The sequence below is a fragment of the Hemiscyllium ocellatum genome, chromosome 1 (assembly GCF_020745735.1).
Source record: "Hemiscyllium ocellatum isolate sHemOce1 chromosome 1, sHemOce1.pat.X.cur, whole genome shotgun sequence".
NCBI classification, from domain to species: domain Eukaryota; kingdom Metazoa; phylum Chordata; class Chondrichthyes; order Orectolobiformes; family Hemiscylliidae; genus Hemiscyllium; species Hemiscyllium ocellatum.
In genome coordinates, this window is record NC_083401.1 from 163,875,440 (window position 1) to 163,891,527 (window position 16,088).

Here is a 16,088-nt window from a genome sequence, read left to right on the forward strand (position 1 = left end):
TTTACGTGCAAGTAGTTTCCCATATAACTGAAATTGTATAAAAATAGTTAACTTCATTTAGAGAGAGAACTTCTTGCTTCATTTAAGCCATTTTAATACAAGCATTTGTCCATAATATTCCCAACCTGCAGGTGTGTTACACGAAACAAAATATCATGCATGCAAGAAATCTAAAAATAATAACAGAAATTCAGCAGGTCAAGCTACATCTGCTGGGAGAGAAACATTAGAGTAAATTTCTCAAATCCAATAGGACTTCCAAGAAAGACTCACCTTCGACCTGTTGCTCTCTCCACAGATGCTGTCTGACCAGTGCTTCAACACTGTTTATCTTTATGATGTGGTAATTAAATATTTTTCAACATAAAAATATTTATCACATTCTTTACCTATATTATAGAGATCAAACGAATTTGATTTTACCTGAAGCATTAGAGCATGTGGAGAATGTACAAAAATAGATGGATTATCCTTTGGGGATGATTCTAGACAGAGCTGAGCATCTGTGGCCTTTGGGTTGTAAGTGAATGCAATACTACTCGACAACTTCCCATCGTAGAGCAGTGACTTGTGGTGCTCAGCAAGTAAGAGGTCACTTTCTGCCTTGAATTTAAACGTACCCTACAAAAAAGCAAAGAAATCGCAATTCAAAAACACACCTCACTGCATGAAGTTATGCCCAAGTTTATTTACTAACACAGATCAACTTATCTCCATAGTTTAACTAAGCATTCAAATTTGGAAACTGGGCCATATCTACTGACCTGTCTGGCAGAGAGTGAAATCCAATTACTGTGGATTCATTACATATACAGTACTGCACTGTTACAAAAGATTAATTTGCATAAAATTAAGAACAGCATCACTTCTAAAATGATAATACAAAGTGCTGGATAGCACTCTGTTCTTGTTTTCATTGTTACTTCAGATTTACAGCATCCACAATATTTTCCTTCTGAACTTTAGGTGAACAACAAAATTTCCACCTGACACTGAATAGCATTGCTGAGAAAAGATTTACAACTCAGGACTAATGCTGCAATATCTTGCAACAGCTTGTCAACTCAAATGCAGCCTACAGCACTATTAGCATATCAATCAAGACATACAAAACACTGAGGATTCCAGGGATGAGGTAGTGGTATTGCAAAGAGTTGCATACATAATGTACAGGTCTGTTTTCTCAATCCTACAATAGTACAAAGAATTAACAGCAGAGAATTAATCCATTTAAACCAGGTCTGTATTGCTTTATGCTCCACGTGACTCTCCATGCACTTTATTTATTCTCATCCTAATATTGTATCCTTTTACTCCTTCACCTGTCATGTACTGATTTAATATGGCCTTGTGTGTTCATCAACCTCTCATCATTGTACAAATTCTACAATCACTACTGCATACAAGGAAATTTCATCTACATCTCTATCAATTTATCAACATAAAAGGAAGTGCATAAAATAGTATCAGTTTGCTACAAATAGCAATATGATAGCAATGTCTCAGTTAAGTATCTTAAGTGAACCCCAGTGTAATAGAATTTGTGACTTAAAACAGATAAAAGGTGGATAAATCCCCAGGACCTGATCAGTATACCCTAGACTTTTGTGGCAAGCTAGTTGTTGGGCTCTTTGCCGAGATATTTGCATCACTGATAGCCACAGGTGAGTTGCCGGAAGATCTAATGTGATTGAGTTTTTTGAAGAAAAAGGATTCTGGGTAATCTAAGATGGAGGACGGGAAAAATTTCTGATTCCAATAGGCTGTTTCTTTTTTTTTTAGTTATTTTAGGTGTTGGAGGTGATTTCCTCGAATTCCAGGAGCAGCAATTACTGTTTTACATCCTGTTGCATTGTTTTGGAACTTTGGAGGAAAATAAAGGTAAAACAACACTTTTAAAAGGGAGAGGAACAGACAAAGGAAGCACATGGTGAGGTCAGTGAGGGGGAGAGAGAGGGAGAAAGAAACCCAAACTGCTAATTGACGAGATGATCAGAGGATTCGATAGGGTAGACAGTGAAAGTCTTTTTCCAAGAATGATGACGTCAGCTTGTACAAGGGGGCAGAACTACAAATTAAGGGGTGATAGATTTAAGACAGATGTCAGTGGCAGGTTCTTTACTTGAGAGTGGTAAGGACATGGAATGCCCTACCTGCCAATGTAGTCAACACAGCCACATGAGGGAGATTTAAACAAGTCGGGGATAAGCACATGGATGACGACGGGATAGTGTAGGGGGATGAAATGAGAATAGTTCACAGGCCGGTGCAACATTGAGGGCCGAAGGGCCTGTTCTATCCTGTATTGTTCTTTGTTTTATGTTCTATGTACTCAAATCTTCTACTCATAATTTGCCTTTTTACAAAATTAAATGCTGTCTTCTCTAGTTAGGACTAGATTGAGATTTCAAAAATGCCAATCATGCATTACTGAGCTGAAATAATTAGTTTCCATTTCCATACTTTGATTTTAGCATCACTGCTTTTGTACCTACTTGATAGTAGTAAGATACAAAATGGGTCCGATTATAGACTTGCATTCACAGTTTGCATTACCAAATAATCATAAATTCCAAGCAGGCATGGTGTACATGAAATGGTATATCACAGATTCCATGACACTATTACTTTTAATTTAAAAAGTTCTAAAAATTGAGTAGTCACTACAGTCGTGTAACAAGTAATGTCTGACTACATGCTAATAAATGGGTGTACCAGAAGTTACACCATCTAGCTGCTTTTTGTAAACATTTTTTGACAGGGCAATGCCACCAAAAATATCATTAATCTTAACAAGTCTTATAATTTGATGTTAATCTAAATCATTCAGAGCTGCAACTGAATTGAATTCTACAGTAAGTAACCACTATTAACAGACAGTCTGACTAGTGGCTCATCTCAAAAATGAAATTTCATTTATCTTTAAACTAAATTCTCACATTAGAATACCTTATATCCAGGACCTAATTGATATATTGCAAATATCTGTGCTGCATTTAGAGCTTCAGCAAAGACATAAACTGCTCCAAGTTGCCCACAGAATACTCTGTTTGCATCTGCTGTTTCTGAAGATCCCAGGAAACATTTATCAAATGTCTAAAAATATAAACAGATGAAATTATAAAGTTATTAATGTGTACATTCCAAACTTAATTCAAATTCTCATTTCTAAAGATAGTAATTTACAAAATGAGTTATTTGTAAAGATGTTTTAGTAGGTGATAAGCCACATTATTTCATGTATACTTCTCTAATAGATTACATTACTTACAGTGTGCAAACAGGCCCTTCAGCCCAACAAGTCCACACCGACCCGCCGAAGCGTAACCCACCCAGACCCATCCTCCTACATTTACCCCTTCATCTCACACTACAGGCAATTTAGCTCGGCCAATTCACCTAACCTGCACATTTTTGGATTGTGGGAACTCAAACTCCAAACAGAGAGTGACCTGAGGCAGGAATTGAACCCGGGTCTCTAGCACTGAGAGGCAGCAGTGCTAACCACTGTGCCACCGTGCCACCCACATTATTAACAGCATTCTCTCATCTATATCTATAATGTAGCAGCAATGGTCCAAAGTCCCATGCATTTTTCTATAAGCAGCACGCAAGTAATCAGAGTGGAGGATTAATATGTGAAGGATAACTACACTCCATGAAAATTACTATGAATTGGGAAATATCTGAATGTAGGTTTGCTTGCTAAGCTGGAAAGTTCATTTTTAGATGTTTCATCACCATACTAGGTAACATCAGTGAGCCTCCGGATAAAGCACTGGCGGTATGGCTCACTTTCTATTTGTGCTTTTAGGGCTCCATGGGTTGGTGACATCATATCCTGTGGTGACACCATTTCCTGTTCTTTTTCTCAGGGAATGATAAATGAGATTGTCATTGTCTTTGTTGATAGAGTTCCGGTTGGGATGCATTGCTTCTAGGAATTCTCGTGCTTGTCTCTGTTTGGTTTGTCCTAGGATGGATGTGTTGTCCCAGTCAAAGTGGTGTCCTTCCTCATCTGTATGTAAGGATACTAGTGACAGTGGGTCATGTCTTTTTTGTGGCTAGTTGATGTTCATATATTCTTTTGGCTAGTTTTCTGCCCATTTGTCTATATAGTGTTTGTTACAGTTCTTGCAAGGTATTTTGCAAACAACATTAGTTTTGCTTATTGTCTGTATAGGCTCCTTCAAGTTCATTCGCTGCTGTTTTAGTGTTTGTGGGCGACCATAATGCCATAAGGTCGGAGTAGTCAGGCAGTCATTTCCGAGAGGTCTTTGATGCAGGGGAGTGTGGCTAGGGTTTCTGGGCACGTTTTGTTCACTTTTTGGGGTTTATTGCTGAGAAATCAGTGGACTGTGTTCATTGGGTACCTGTTCTTTTTGAATACAGTGTATAGATGATTTTCCTCAGCACTGCAGTGTGTGGGGGCTCGTTGAAATAATATTCTAATGCAGTTTTGTTTGAGTGTGCTGGGATGATTGCTTCTGTAGTTTGGTATTTGGTCAGTATGTGTTGTTTTTCTGGAGACACCAGTTTGAAATTTCCCAATGGCTGTTCACTCTATTATGACATCTAGGAATGACAGTTTGTTGTTGTTTTCCTCCTCTTCAGTGAATTTTATTGGGAAATATTTTATTCATTTAGGATTTATTTAGGAATCAAACCTCAGAGTCCATGCAATAACTCTGAGCTCCATGTATAATATGTTACAATTTTGTGAATAGTTTCACTAAAAAAAGTTTGCTTCACTTTAACCCATAGGATAGCCTGGGAGAAAACACATCATTCTTTGAATTAACCTGATAAATAACTGCTCACCAAGTGATCATAGAATTAATGGTATTATTTAAGACAAGGCCTCTATAGTGAAGGCTAAGATCCAAGAGGGATCATGAGCTGAAAACTTGGCATTGCAAGCTACAATACAGCAATGACTGCCATGGCAAGCTACAATACACAAACAGACAGACCCCACTACCCAGCCCTCAGATTTCATCGAGAAGTTACAACAATTTAAACTTCAAAATGGGATCCACTGGAAAAAAAGTTTGAGAAGCAATAATTTATGTTAAAGAATTAGATGCATGCAAGGACTTTGTTGTCCAACATATTATCCACCAGCCACATGTGGGTAATTAAAGAGCAAAGAAAATTTACAACACAGGAGCAGAACTATCGGCTCTTCAAGCCTGAACCGATCCAAATCCAATGTCTAAACCTGTCGCCCAATTCCTAAGCATCTGTATTCCTCTGCTCTCCACCTACTCATGCATCTGTCCAGACGCATCTTAAATGAATCTACCGTGCTTGCTTCAACTCCTCTGCTGGCAATGCATTTCAGGCACCTACCACCCTCTGTCTAAAGTACTTGTCGCATGTATCCCCCTTAAACTTTTCACCTCTCACTTTGAAAGTGTGACCTCTCGTTATTGAATTCTTCACCCTGGGAAAAAGCTTCTCTATCCACCCGATCTATACCCTTCATGATTTTGTAGCCCTCCATCAGGTCCCCCCTTAATCTCCTTTTTTCTAATGAAAACAAACTTAACCTACTCAACCTCTCTTCATATCTAGAATCTTCCATACCAGGCAACATCCTCAAACCTTCTCTGCACCCTGTCCAAAGCATCCACACCCTTTTGCTAATGTGGCAACCAGAAGTGTACACAGTATTTTAAATGCGGCCAAACCAATGCCACGTACAATTTTAACATAACCTGCCAGTTCAAAGTTTGTGAGAAGATTTGTAGCTCGGGTGCTCGTTGTTGTGGTTCTGTTCACCGAGCTGGGAGTTTTTGTTGTAAACGTTTCGTCCCCTTTCTAGGTGACATCTTCAGTGATTGGGACCCTCCTGTGAAGCACTTCTGTGCTGATTCCTCCGGCATTTATATTGGTTTGAATCTGCCGCTTCCGGTTGTCAGTTGCTGTCCACTGCAGTGGCCGGTATATAGGGTCTAGGTCGATGTTTCTGTTGATAGAATTTGTGGATGAGTGCCATGCCTCTAGGAATTTCCTGGCTGTTCTCTGTTTGGCCTGCCCTATAATAGTGGTGTTGTCCCAATCAAATTCATGTTGTTTGTCACCTGAGTGTATGGCTACTAGGGATAGCTGGTCGTGTCGTTTCGTGGCTAATTGGTGTTCATGGATGCTGGTTGTTAGCTGTCTTCCTGTTTGTCCTATGAACTGTTTTGTGCAGTCCTTGCATGGGATTTTGTACACTACATTGGTTTTGCTCATGCTGGATATCGGGTCCTTTGTCCTGGTGAGTTGTTGTCTGAGGGTGGCTGTTGGTTTGTGTGCTGTTGAGAGTCCTAGTGGTCGCAGCAGTCTGGCTGTCAGTTCAGAAATGCTCCTGATGTATGTGAGTGTGGCCAGTCCTTTGGGTTGTGGCATGTCCTCATTTCGTTGTCTTTCCTTAAGTCTTCTGTTGATGAAATTGCGCGGGTATCCGTTCTTGGTGAATACCTTGTATAGGTCTCTTCTTCCTCTTTTTGTAGTTCAGGTGTGCTGCAGTGTATTGTAGCCCTTTTGAAAAATGTCCTGATGCAACTTCGTTTGTGTGTGTTGGGGTGGTTGCTTTCATAGTTCAGGACTTGGTCTGTGTGTGTGGCTTTCCTGTATACCTTCGTTGTGAATTCTCCGTTCGGTGTTCTTTGTACCATCACGTCTAGGAATGGGAGCTGGTCGTCCTTTTCTTTTTCTCTGGTGAATCGGATTCCTGTGTGTGTGGCGTTGATGATCCGGTGTGTGTTCTCTATTTCTGTGTTTCATCAACAGATGCCTTAAGGAAAGACAACGAAATGAGGACATGCCACAACCCAAAGGACTGGCTACACTCCCATACATCGGGAGCATTTCTGAACTGACAGCCAGACTGCTGCGACCACTAGGACTCATAACAGCACACAAACCAACAGCCACCCTCAGACAACAACTCACCAGGACAAAGGACCTGATACCCAGCATGAGCAAAACCAACGTAGTGTACAAAATCCCATGCAAGGACTGCACAAAACACTACATAGGACAAACAGGAAGACAGCTAACAACCCGCATCCATGAACACCAACTAGCCACGAAACGACACGACCAGCTATCCCTAGTAGCCATACACTCAGATGACAAACAACACGAATTCGATTGGGACAACACCACTATTATAGCGCAGGCCAAACAAGGAACAGCCAGGGAATTCCTAGAGGCATGGCACTCATCCACAAATTCTATCAACAGACACATTGACCTAAACCCTATATACTGGCCACTGCAGTGGACAGCAACTGACAACCGGAAACGGCAGATTCAAACCAGTATAAATGCCGGAGGAATCAGCACAGAAGCGCTTCACAGGAGGGTCCCAATCACTGAAGATGTCACCTAGAAAGGGGACGAAACGTTTGCAACAAAAACTCCCAGCTCGGCAAACAGAACCACAACAATAACCTGCCAGTTCTTATACTCAATACTCCGTCTGATGAAGGCAAGCATACCATATGCCTTCTTGACCACTCTATCCACCTGTCCAGCAACTTTCAGGGTACAATGATTCGGAACACCCAGATCTCTCGGCCCATCAACTTTTCCCAAGACTCTTCCGTTTACTGTATAATTCACTCTAGAATTAGACTTCCCAAAATGCATCACCTCACATTTGCCTGGATTGAACTCCATCTGCCACTTCTCCGCCCAACTCTACAGTCTATCTATATTCTCCTGTATTTTTTGATAGCTTTCTGCTACTCCATCAATCTTTGTGTCACCTGCAAACTTGCTGATCATTCCAACAGTGCCCTCTTCCAGATCATTTCTGTATATCACAAACAACAGTGGCCCCACCACCGAGCCCTGTGGAACACCACTGGTCACCTTCCTCAATTTCGAGAAACTCCCTTCAACCCCCTCTGTCTCCTGTTGCTCAACCAGTTCTTTATCCACCTAGCTAGAATACCCTGCACCATGTAACTTCACTTTCTCTATTAGTTTACCATGGGGAACCTTATCAAATGCCTTACTAAAGTCCATGTTAATGACATCTACAGCCCTTCCTTCATCTATCAACTTGGTCACTTCCTCAAAGAACTCTACTAAGTTGGTAAGACATAATCTCTCCCGCACAAAACCATGTTGCCCATTCTTTTCTAAATATAAATAGATCCTATCCCTCAGGACCTTCTCCAGCAACTTTCCCATCACTGACGTCAGGCTCATTGGTCTGTAGTTACCCAGAATATCCCTACTACCCTTCTTGTACAGGGGGACAACATGAGCAACTTTTCAGTCTTCCAGCACCTCACCTGAATTTAAGGATGCCACAAAGATATCTGTCAGGGCCCCAGCTATTTCCTCTCTCAATTCCCTCAGCAACCTGGGATTGATTCCATCCAGACCTGGGGATTTGTCCACCTTAATATCCTTTAGCTGACCCAACACATCCTCCCTCCTTATGTCAACGTGATCCAGAGAAATCAAACTTCCATCTCTAATCTCAACATTCATCATGTCCCTCTCTTCAACCAACACTGATGCAAGGTAATCATTCAGAATCATACTCATTCTCTCAGGTTCGACCCACAACCTTCCTTAGTTATCCTTTCTTGGACCAATCCTTCTTCTAGCTACTCGCTTGCTTCTTATATAAGAATAAAATGCTTTGGATTCTCCTTAATTCTGCTTGCTAAAACTATTCCATGACCCCTTTTAGCCTACTTGATTCCTCATTTAAGACTGGTCTTACTCTTCCAATATTCCTCTGGGGCCCGTTCTGTTCTTAGCCGCCTGGACCTAGTGTACACTTCCTTTTTCCTCTTGGTTAGTCGTACGATTTCTCCAGTCACCCACGGTTCACAAATCTTGCCTTTCCTATCTTTTGCTTTCAATGGAACATGCCTAACCTGCACTATCTTTGAAAGCCTCCCACATATCAAATGTGGACTTCGCTTCAATTAGCTGTGTCTAATCCACATTTCCTGGCTCCTGCCTAATTTTGATATAATTGGCTTTGATCCAGTTTAGCACTCTTCTCTTAGGAACCTCTCATCTTTGTCTATGAGTTTTCTAAAACTTAGAATTGTGGTCACTATTCCCACCGCAACTTCTACCACCTGGCCTGTCTCATTCCCCAACACCAGATTCAATATGGCCCCTTACCTCATCAGACTATTTTTACAAATTCTGCCCCATCCAGACCTCTGACACTAGCTGTATCCCAATCAATGTCAGGAAAATTAAAATCTCCCATCATCACCCTGTTGCCTCTCCATCTTTCCATAATCTGTTTACCTATTTGTTCTTCTATGTCACACTCACTGTTGGCAGGCCTGCTTTGTCTGATTATATGTTGAGTAATAGACATACTTTAATTGTATGTGATCTAATTTATGCGTCATAAAAGTGCACACTTTAGCCTTTTCATATATATTTTTTGTAAATGTAGCAAGAAAAAGAGTGGAGCGTGCAATTGTTTTTAAATTGCTGAAGCTTTCTTTCCTTTAGGCCTGAACAAGGACAGGCTTTTTTCTAAGCATACAATCATTTGTACAAGTGGTTTACTCTTAAAGTTAGAGAGATAATCTTCCTTAGTATAACAACGAATACTTTCTGGCTTTCAGGACCTAAGAGTTCTAAGGGAAATAACTGAAGAGATAGCGAAGGCATTAGTAGTGATCTTTCAAGAATCATTGGAATCAGAGAGGGTCCCAGAGGATTGGAAAGCCACTAATGTGATACCCCTATTTTAAAAAGGGAGTAAGGCCAAAGGCAGAAAATTATAGACCAATTTGCCTAACCTCAGGCATGGGGAAGATCCTGAAATCCATTGTGAAGGATAAGATTTCAGAATACTTGGAAGTGTATGGTAAAATGGTGCCAAGTCAGCATAGTTTCATCAAGGGGAGGTCATGCCTGACAAACCTGCTAGAAATCTTTGAGGAAGTAACAAGCAGATTACATTAAGGAGAGCCAATGGAGATTATCTACCTGGACTTCAAGAAGGCCTTTGACAAGGTGCCACACATGATGCTACTGAGTAAAATAAGGGCTCATGGTGTCAGAAGCAAGGTGCTAGCATGGATAGAAGCTTGGCTGTCTGGCAGAAAGCAGAGAGTGGATACAAGAGGGTCCTTGGTGCCAAGTGATGTTCTGAAAGGCTCAATGCTGGGACCAAAAATTTTCACTTTATACATTAACAATCCAGATGAAGAAACTGATGGCATTCTGGCTAAGTTTGCAAATGGTACAAAGATAGGTAGAGGGACAAGTAGCATTGAGGAGGCGGGACAGGTACAGAAGGATTTAGACAGATTAGGAGAGTGGGCAAAGATGTAGTAGATGGAGTATAACGTGGGAAAGTGTGATGTCATGCACTTTGGGAAGAAGAATAGAGGCATGGACTATTTTCTAATGGGGAGAAAATTCAGAAGTCTGAATTACAAAGATACTTGGGAGTTCTAGTCCAGAATTCTCTCAAGGTAAACTTGCAGGGTGAGTGAGTCATTAGAAAGGCAAATGCAATGTTGACAGTTATTTTGAGAGGACTTGAATATAAAAGCAGGGATGTACGTCTGAGGCTATACAAGACTCTGGTCACGCCACATTTAGAGTATTGTGCGCAGTTTTGGGCCCCATATCTCAAAGGATGTGCTGGTCCTAGAGAATGTTCAGAGGAGGTTCATGAGAATACTCCCAGGAATGAAAAGCTTGACATATAAGGAACACTTGAGGACTTTGGGTTTATTCTCAGAATCTAGAAGGATGAGGGGAGATCTAAATATAACATTGAAATACCGAATGGCCTGGACAGAGTAGATGTTGGGAAGATGTTTCCATTGGTAGGAGACCCTCAGACTTAAGGGAATAGCCTTAAAGTAACAGAAGAGAAGACTTTTTAGTACGGAGATAAGGAGAAATGTCTTCAGCCAGAGAGAGTGGTGAATCTATGGAATTCATTGCCACAGTGGGCTGGGGAGGCCAGGTCATCGAGTACATTTAAAATTGAGATAGATAGGTTCTTGGGTATTAAGAGATTCAAGGGTTATGAGAAGAAAGCTGTTGAGAAACTTATCAGCCACGATTGAATGGCAAAGCCGACTCAATGGGCTGAATGGCCTAATTTCTGCTCCTAATGTCTTATGGACCTAAATTGTGCCATACATAAGGAGAATGCAATTATCTAGGTCAGAGAATTCCACAGAAACATAGGAAGTAGGAATAAAGCTTTCAGTCCTTTGAGCCTGCTCTACCATTCAATATGATCATGGCTGACCATCTAGATCTGTACTGTGTTTCCACTTTCTTCCTGTACATTTTGATCAATTTAGCCATAAGAACTATATCTAACTCTTTCTTGAAAACATTCAACGTTTTGGCCCAACCACTTTCTGTAGTAGAGAATTCAAAAGATTCACCACTCTCTGGACAACGAAAGTTCTCCCTGTTTCAGTCCTAAATGACCCATCCTATATCTTATACTGAGTGCCCAGATTCAGGAACATCCTTCAAATTAATCCAATGAGGGAGCAATGACAGATTTTCAGTTATTTGACCTGTAATCTTGAATGATGAGGATTTCAACAACTACTTTGCACTCAGCATACACCATGATAACCCAAATAATGTTTCACTCAAAAGAAGCAACGAATGTGTATCAAACATTCAAAAACTTGGATATTAAAACCCTTTTGCAATATTCATGAATTAGATGATTTATTTCAATTTCAGATATTTCACATTTATTAGATTCATACAGCTCAACTGTGCACAATCTTTAAACTAACAGAAAAGATTAGGCAATTTACTATTTAAAATTTGTTAGTCTTCAACTCAAGTTGAAATATTAAAATCTTTACCTTTGTTTAAAAAATATTGTGTACACTTCTGGAAATTCTCAGGCTCTAGCTATTGCAGATTTTTTAAAAAGGTCAAAGATTTAAAAAGCCCATCTTATAATAACGTTATTTGAAAATAATTAAGAATAAATTCCAAAATTGTCTCAAAATACTCCCGTAGACCTAATATTTAATTTAATATCTAAATTTTCATTATCAGTATATTACCACATTGCAAAAGAAATAAGGCCAATAAACAGAAAACCAGCGTTTTGAATACATCACCAGGAGACCTAAGCTTACATTTAAATTCCAAGAGACATTTGCACTTAAAGAATTGGTCTGTCATTTTATTTTAATGAATCAAAAGATATAACAAGAAAATGGACTGGGATCGATTGACTCAGCGAAGGATGAGTTCAAAATGAATTAATGTTCAAAAGTGGGAAACATGAATTTAACAGGCTTTTAAACCATTAAAAGTTTTTCCAACTGTGATTTCAGTTGTGGCATTATAAATGTCATCAGGAATAAGTAGAATTGAAGAAAGAATTCAGGTAAACATGGTTACAAAGAATTTACATTTGAACAAAAATCATTTATGAACTGACCTCTAAATATTCAACAAAGGTTTTCAAGTTTTATAATGTTACTTACATCACTAGTATTCACAAGCCATGTAATCTCTCCAAAGGATGCCAATTCACCATTCACATAACACCGGATCTCACTGTTTTTCCATCGATTGTAAATATGCACTATTGTCACCATATACCACTATAGTAAAAAATTTACAACTTACTTTTGTTATATTTTCAACAATTCACTTTCATTAAATAACTGGCACAGTAAACAGATGCACATTTCCTCATATTACTGTACAACATATGAAATAAATATTTATTTTATTGTAGCTTTTATTTAATACATTAAGCTTCCCAACTAAATACTATTACTTACTATTTGCAAATACTACAGGGTTCCTCAAACATAGTTATTCAAGAAAGCAACTCTTAAGATTTCTAATATTTGCAGTGAATCATGTTTTTGCACTCATATGGGAAAAAAAATGACTGAAATACAAGTGACCAATATATAATAATTCAGGTTGCTTTTTTTTAAAAAAAAAGACACAATTACAAATTTCAGAGTGATGTTCAAGGTGCAGACATTATACTTCAAATCTTGGTATTGCAAGTTCATTACAATCGCATGGACAACAGTGCTGTCAAATGAACAGTGAGTACAAAGTAGTTCCCCAGCCAAGAGTCATTCTTCATAAACGTTAAAAGACTATTCCTCATATCTCATCCCCTAAATCTTTCCTACTCAGCTCCCCTATTCTTGTTGACCTACATTAACTCTAAGTTGATCTGTGCTTCAAATTTAAAATTCACATGTTATTTAAAGTATTCCATGACATCACAGCACATTCCACCTGGTCTCTCTTTCTACAGTCTGCTATAACTTTACAAAAAGTGCCCCCAAACACCACCACCTCCTTCCACATTATTTTAAGTCTACATTTCTTACATTCCAGCTTCTTTGATTTCCTTCTTTCCTCCCTTTAACTAAATATATGGACAGCAATGCCTTCACCACTCAAATTTTCTTCCAACATCCTACCCACCTTGATAACCTTTGCACTTCCTCATCTTTCCATTTTTTTCTTGCTTGAAGCAATACTGACACAGTTGCAAACAATAGCCACTCATTGGCTGTATTCAGATGAACCATGGCGATTGAAGTTGACAACCTAGTAACTACTGCATCACAGCTGAACGCAAACATCATCCACTTCAGACATCCACACATTTACACTGTTTAAGTAGCACAAAACCAGTAAGTGTAGTAAAGGTAAAAATCACACATCAGGTTATAGTCCAAGAGGATTATTTGGAAACACTAGCTTCCAAATAAGGTAGTCCCAGTCCAACACTGGAACCTCCAAAACATGCAGTAAACTAAGGTTCTTCCCTAACCAAGGCAAATTCTAGTATTCTGACAAGTAGTTCATTAAGACCGACATGAACTGGAGAGTTAAGCAACACATTAGGCAGCGATCCTATCCCGTAAGCAAACCTGGAAGTATTTCCCATTTGAAACAAATGCTTTAATTAAGTGGCATAGACAGTTCAAAATTCAGCATTATGTCAGTTGATGAAAATAAATTATGGATTTTGCAATGATTTCAACTTAATTTTTTGTATACAAATGTGTTTAGTAAGTAATTTAATTTCTTGAAAGATGAAATTCTGCAATCACAGTAAGTATATGAGGTGATGAATACTTGCCTTCTGGGGCTTGAAGTCATACTTTACACAGTGCTGGAATCCTTTTCCTTTTGATTTTATTGATGTCACAATCAAACAACCACCAACAAAATGAGCAGAATATCCAAGTCCTTTGTTAGTACGAAAACTAGTGAAAAGAACAAGTGTTATAATCAACACTTTTAACTTTAAAAATCAATTCATCATCAACTCAACCTCAACTCAGATTCCCTGCAACATAGCTCATGACTAGTCAAATATAGTTTTTTAAAGCACATTGGAGTGTGGGAATAGGATTGTACTGAAGCGATTTGGATAGTGTGTCAAAGACAGTAAAACAAAGAAGCAATTCTTTTGAGTGAAGTTCTCTGTTCAAAACTAAATAGTGAATAAGCATTCTCGTTCTCCTCAGTAATAAAGCAAAATCTATGCATGTCTTAGGAATGAGAGCAAATATATGCTTAAGATATTAACTGTGGAAGTTGCCTCATCAGCTAAGGATGCACTTTTGTACAGGTAGGATCAAGAAAAACATAGTGAAATTAAACCAAACTAATTCTCATAATATTAGAATACCCTGTTGAGTGTGAGTAAACAGTTATGCTTAAGTAAAAATTAAAACTTCAAATGACAGTAAAATACTGTGAATGTCGGAACAGTGAAATAAAAACAAATGCTAAGAATACAGAGAAAACTGGGTGACCATTTTGTAGAACACCTATGTTCTGCCCAGAAAAATTGCTCCAAGTTTCTAGTTGCCTGCCACTTCAACTCACGATGTTCTCACTCCAACACTTCTGACACAGGCCTGCTAAAGTGCTCCAGCAAGCCTCAGCACAAATTTGAAGAACATCTCATTTTCCACATGGGACCCTGCAGCTTCTATTATCACTTATTCAACTTTTCTTCTGTCCCGACTCCCCTGTCCACAATCTCCTCCTTTACCTACCATTTTCAAATATTTTTGTCTATCTCGGCTTCATCTCCATCCCTTCTCTTGCATCTCTCTTTCCCTCCAAACTCCAAAACTTCACTCTCAGCAGAAGTACCAACTTTTCCCAGCTGAAAACGTTCGGATGAAGAGTTTCTAGATTCAAAACATGAACTCTGCTTTCACCCCACAGATCCTGCCAGCAATTTCCATTTTTCTTGCTAAGAATACTCAGCAAGTCAGGTCATTCATTAAAATAAATGACCTAAAACATTAACTCCTTTCTCTGTGGCTTTATCTGTTGACTGCTTCCAGCATTTTTCAATTTTAAAATTCAGGGCTTGCACGCAAAATCTCCTCTTTAAATGTAATTAGCTACAGTGTTTTTGTGAAATTTAACCAACAGCAATAAAGACCATAAAAGACTTCCATCAGATATAGATAGTTGAACAGAGTGCAGGCAGGCAAGTGAAGAGTATAAATGCAATGTTGGTTAAGCACATGTAAAAGTACTTTTGCAGAAAAAGTACTGAATAACACAATGGAAAGACAGCGAAGGATATGGCTGAACTCATTAGGGCTCTAACAATTCCATGAAGACTCTAATGTCGATGAATAGTGACATGCAAATAAACATTCAAGAGTAGTGATAATTCATACAAAACATTAGTCAAAAATCACAACGTCAGGTTATAGTCCAACAGGTTTATTTGAAACTGCAAACTTTAAGAGCCCCGGAGGAAGGAGCAGAGGCTCCAAACGTCTGCAGTTTCAAATAAACCTGTTGGACTTTAACCCAGTGTTGTGAGGTTTTTTTGACTTCGTCCGCCCAGTCCAACACCAGTACCTCCACGTCATTACAAAACATTAGTTAGGCCTCAAATATAAGTCTTTGTATAGTTTGAACTCTCCATTATCAAAGGGCACGAAAACTTGAGAGCAAACAATATAATCGATGTCAGAGATGAGAACAGACTTGAGATAAACTATTTCTCAGGTCATGAAGAACGTCAACACACTTGAAAAGGATCTTACAGAATAAATAAGAAAAGACCACTT

General features: G+C 39.0%; 1 protein-coding gene across 1 annotated transcript in view; it reads right to left on the bottom strand.

Annotated features, from left to right (window-relative positions):
* Positions 1–16,088, bottom strand: part of lrba (LPS-responsive vesicle trafficking, beach and anchor containing) — an 866,835-nt gene that overhangs the window by 801,500 nt on the left and 49,247 nt on the right. The window contains exons 7-10 of the mRNA XM_060827381.1: positions 14,120–14,246; positions 12,483–12,602; positions 2,950–3,096; positions 424–621 (exon numbers count right to left, since the gene is read on the bottom strand). Coding sequence (XP_060683364.1) covers positions 424–621; positions 2,950–3,096; positions 12,483–12,602; positions 14,120–14,246 — 592 coding nt within the window. The remainder of the gene's footprint in view (positions 1–423; positions 622–2,949; positions 3,097–12,482; positions 12,603–14,119; positions 14,247–16,088) is intronic.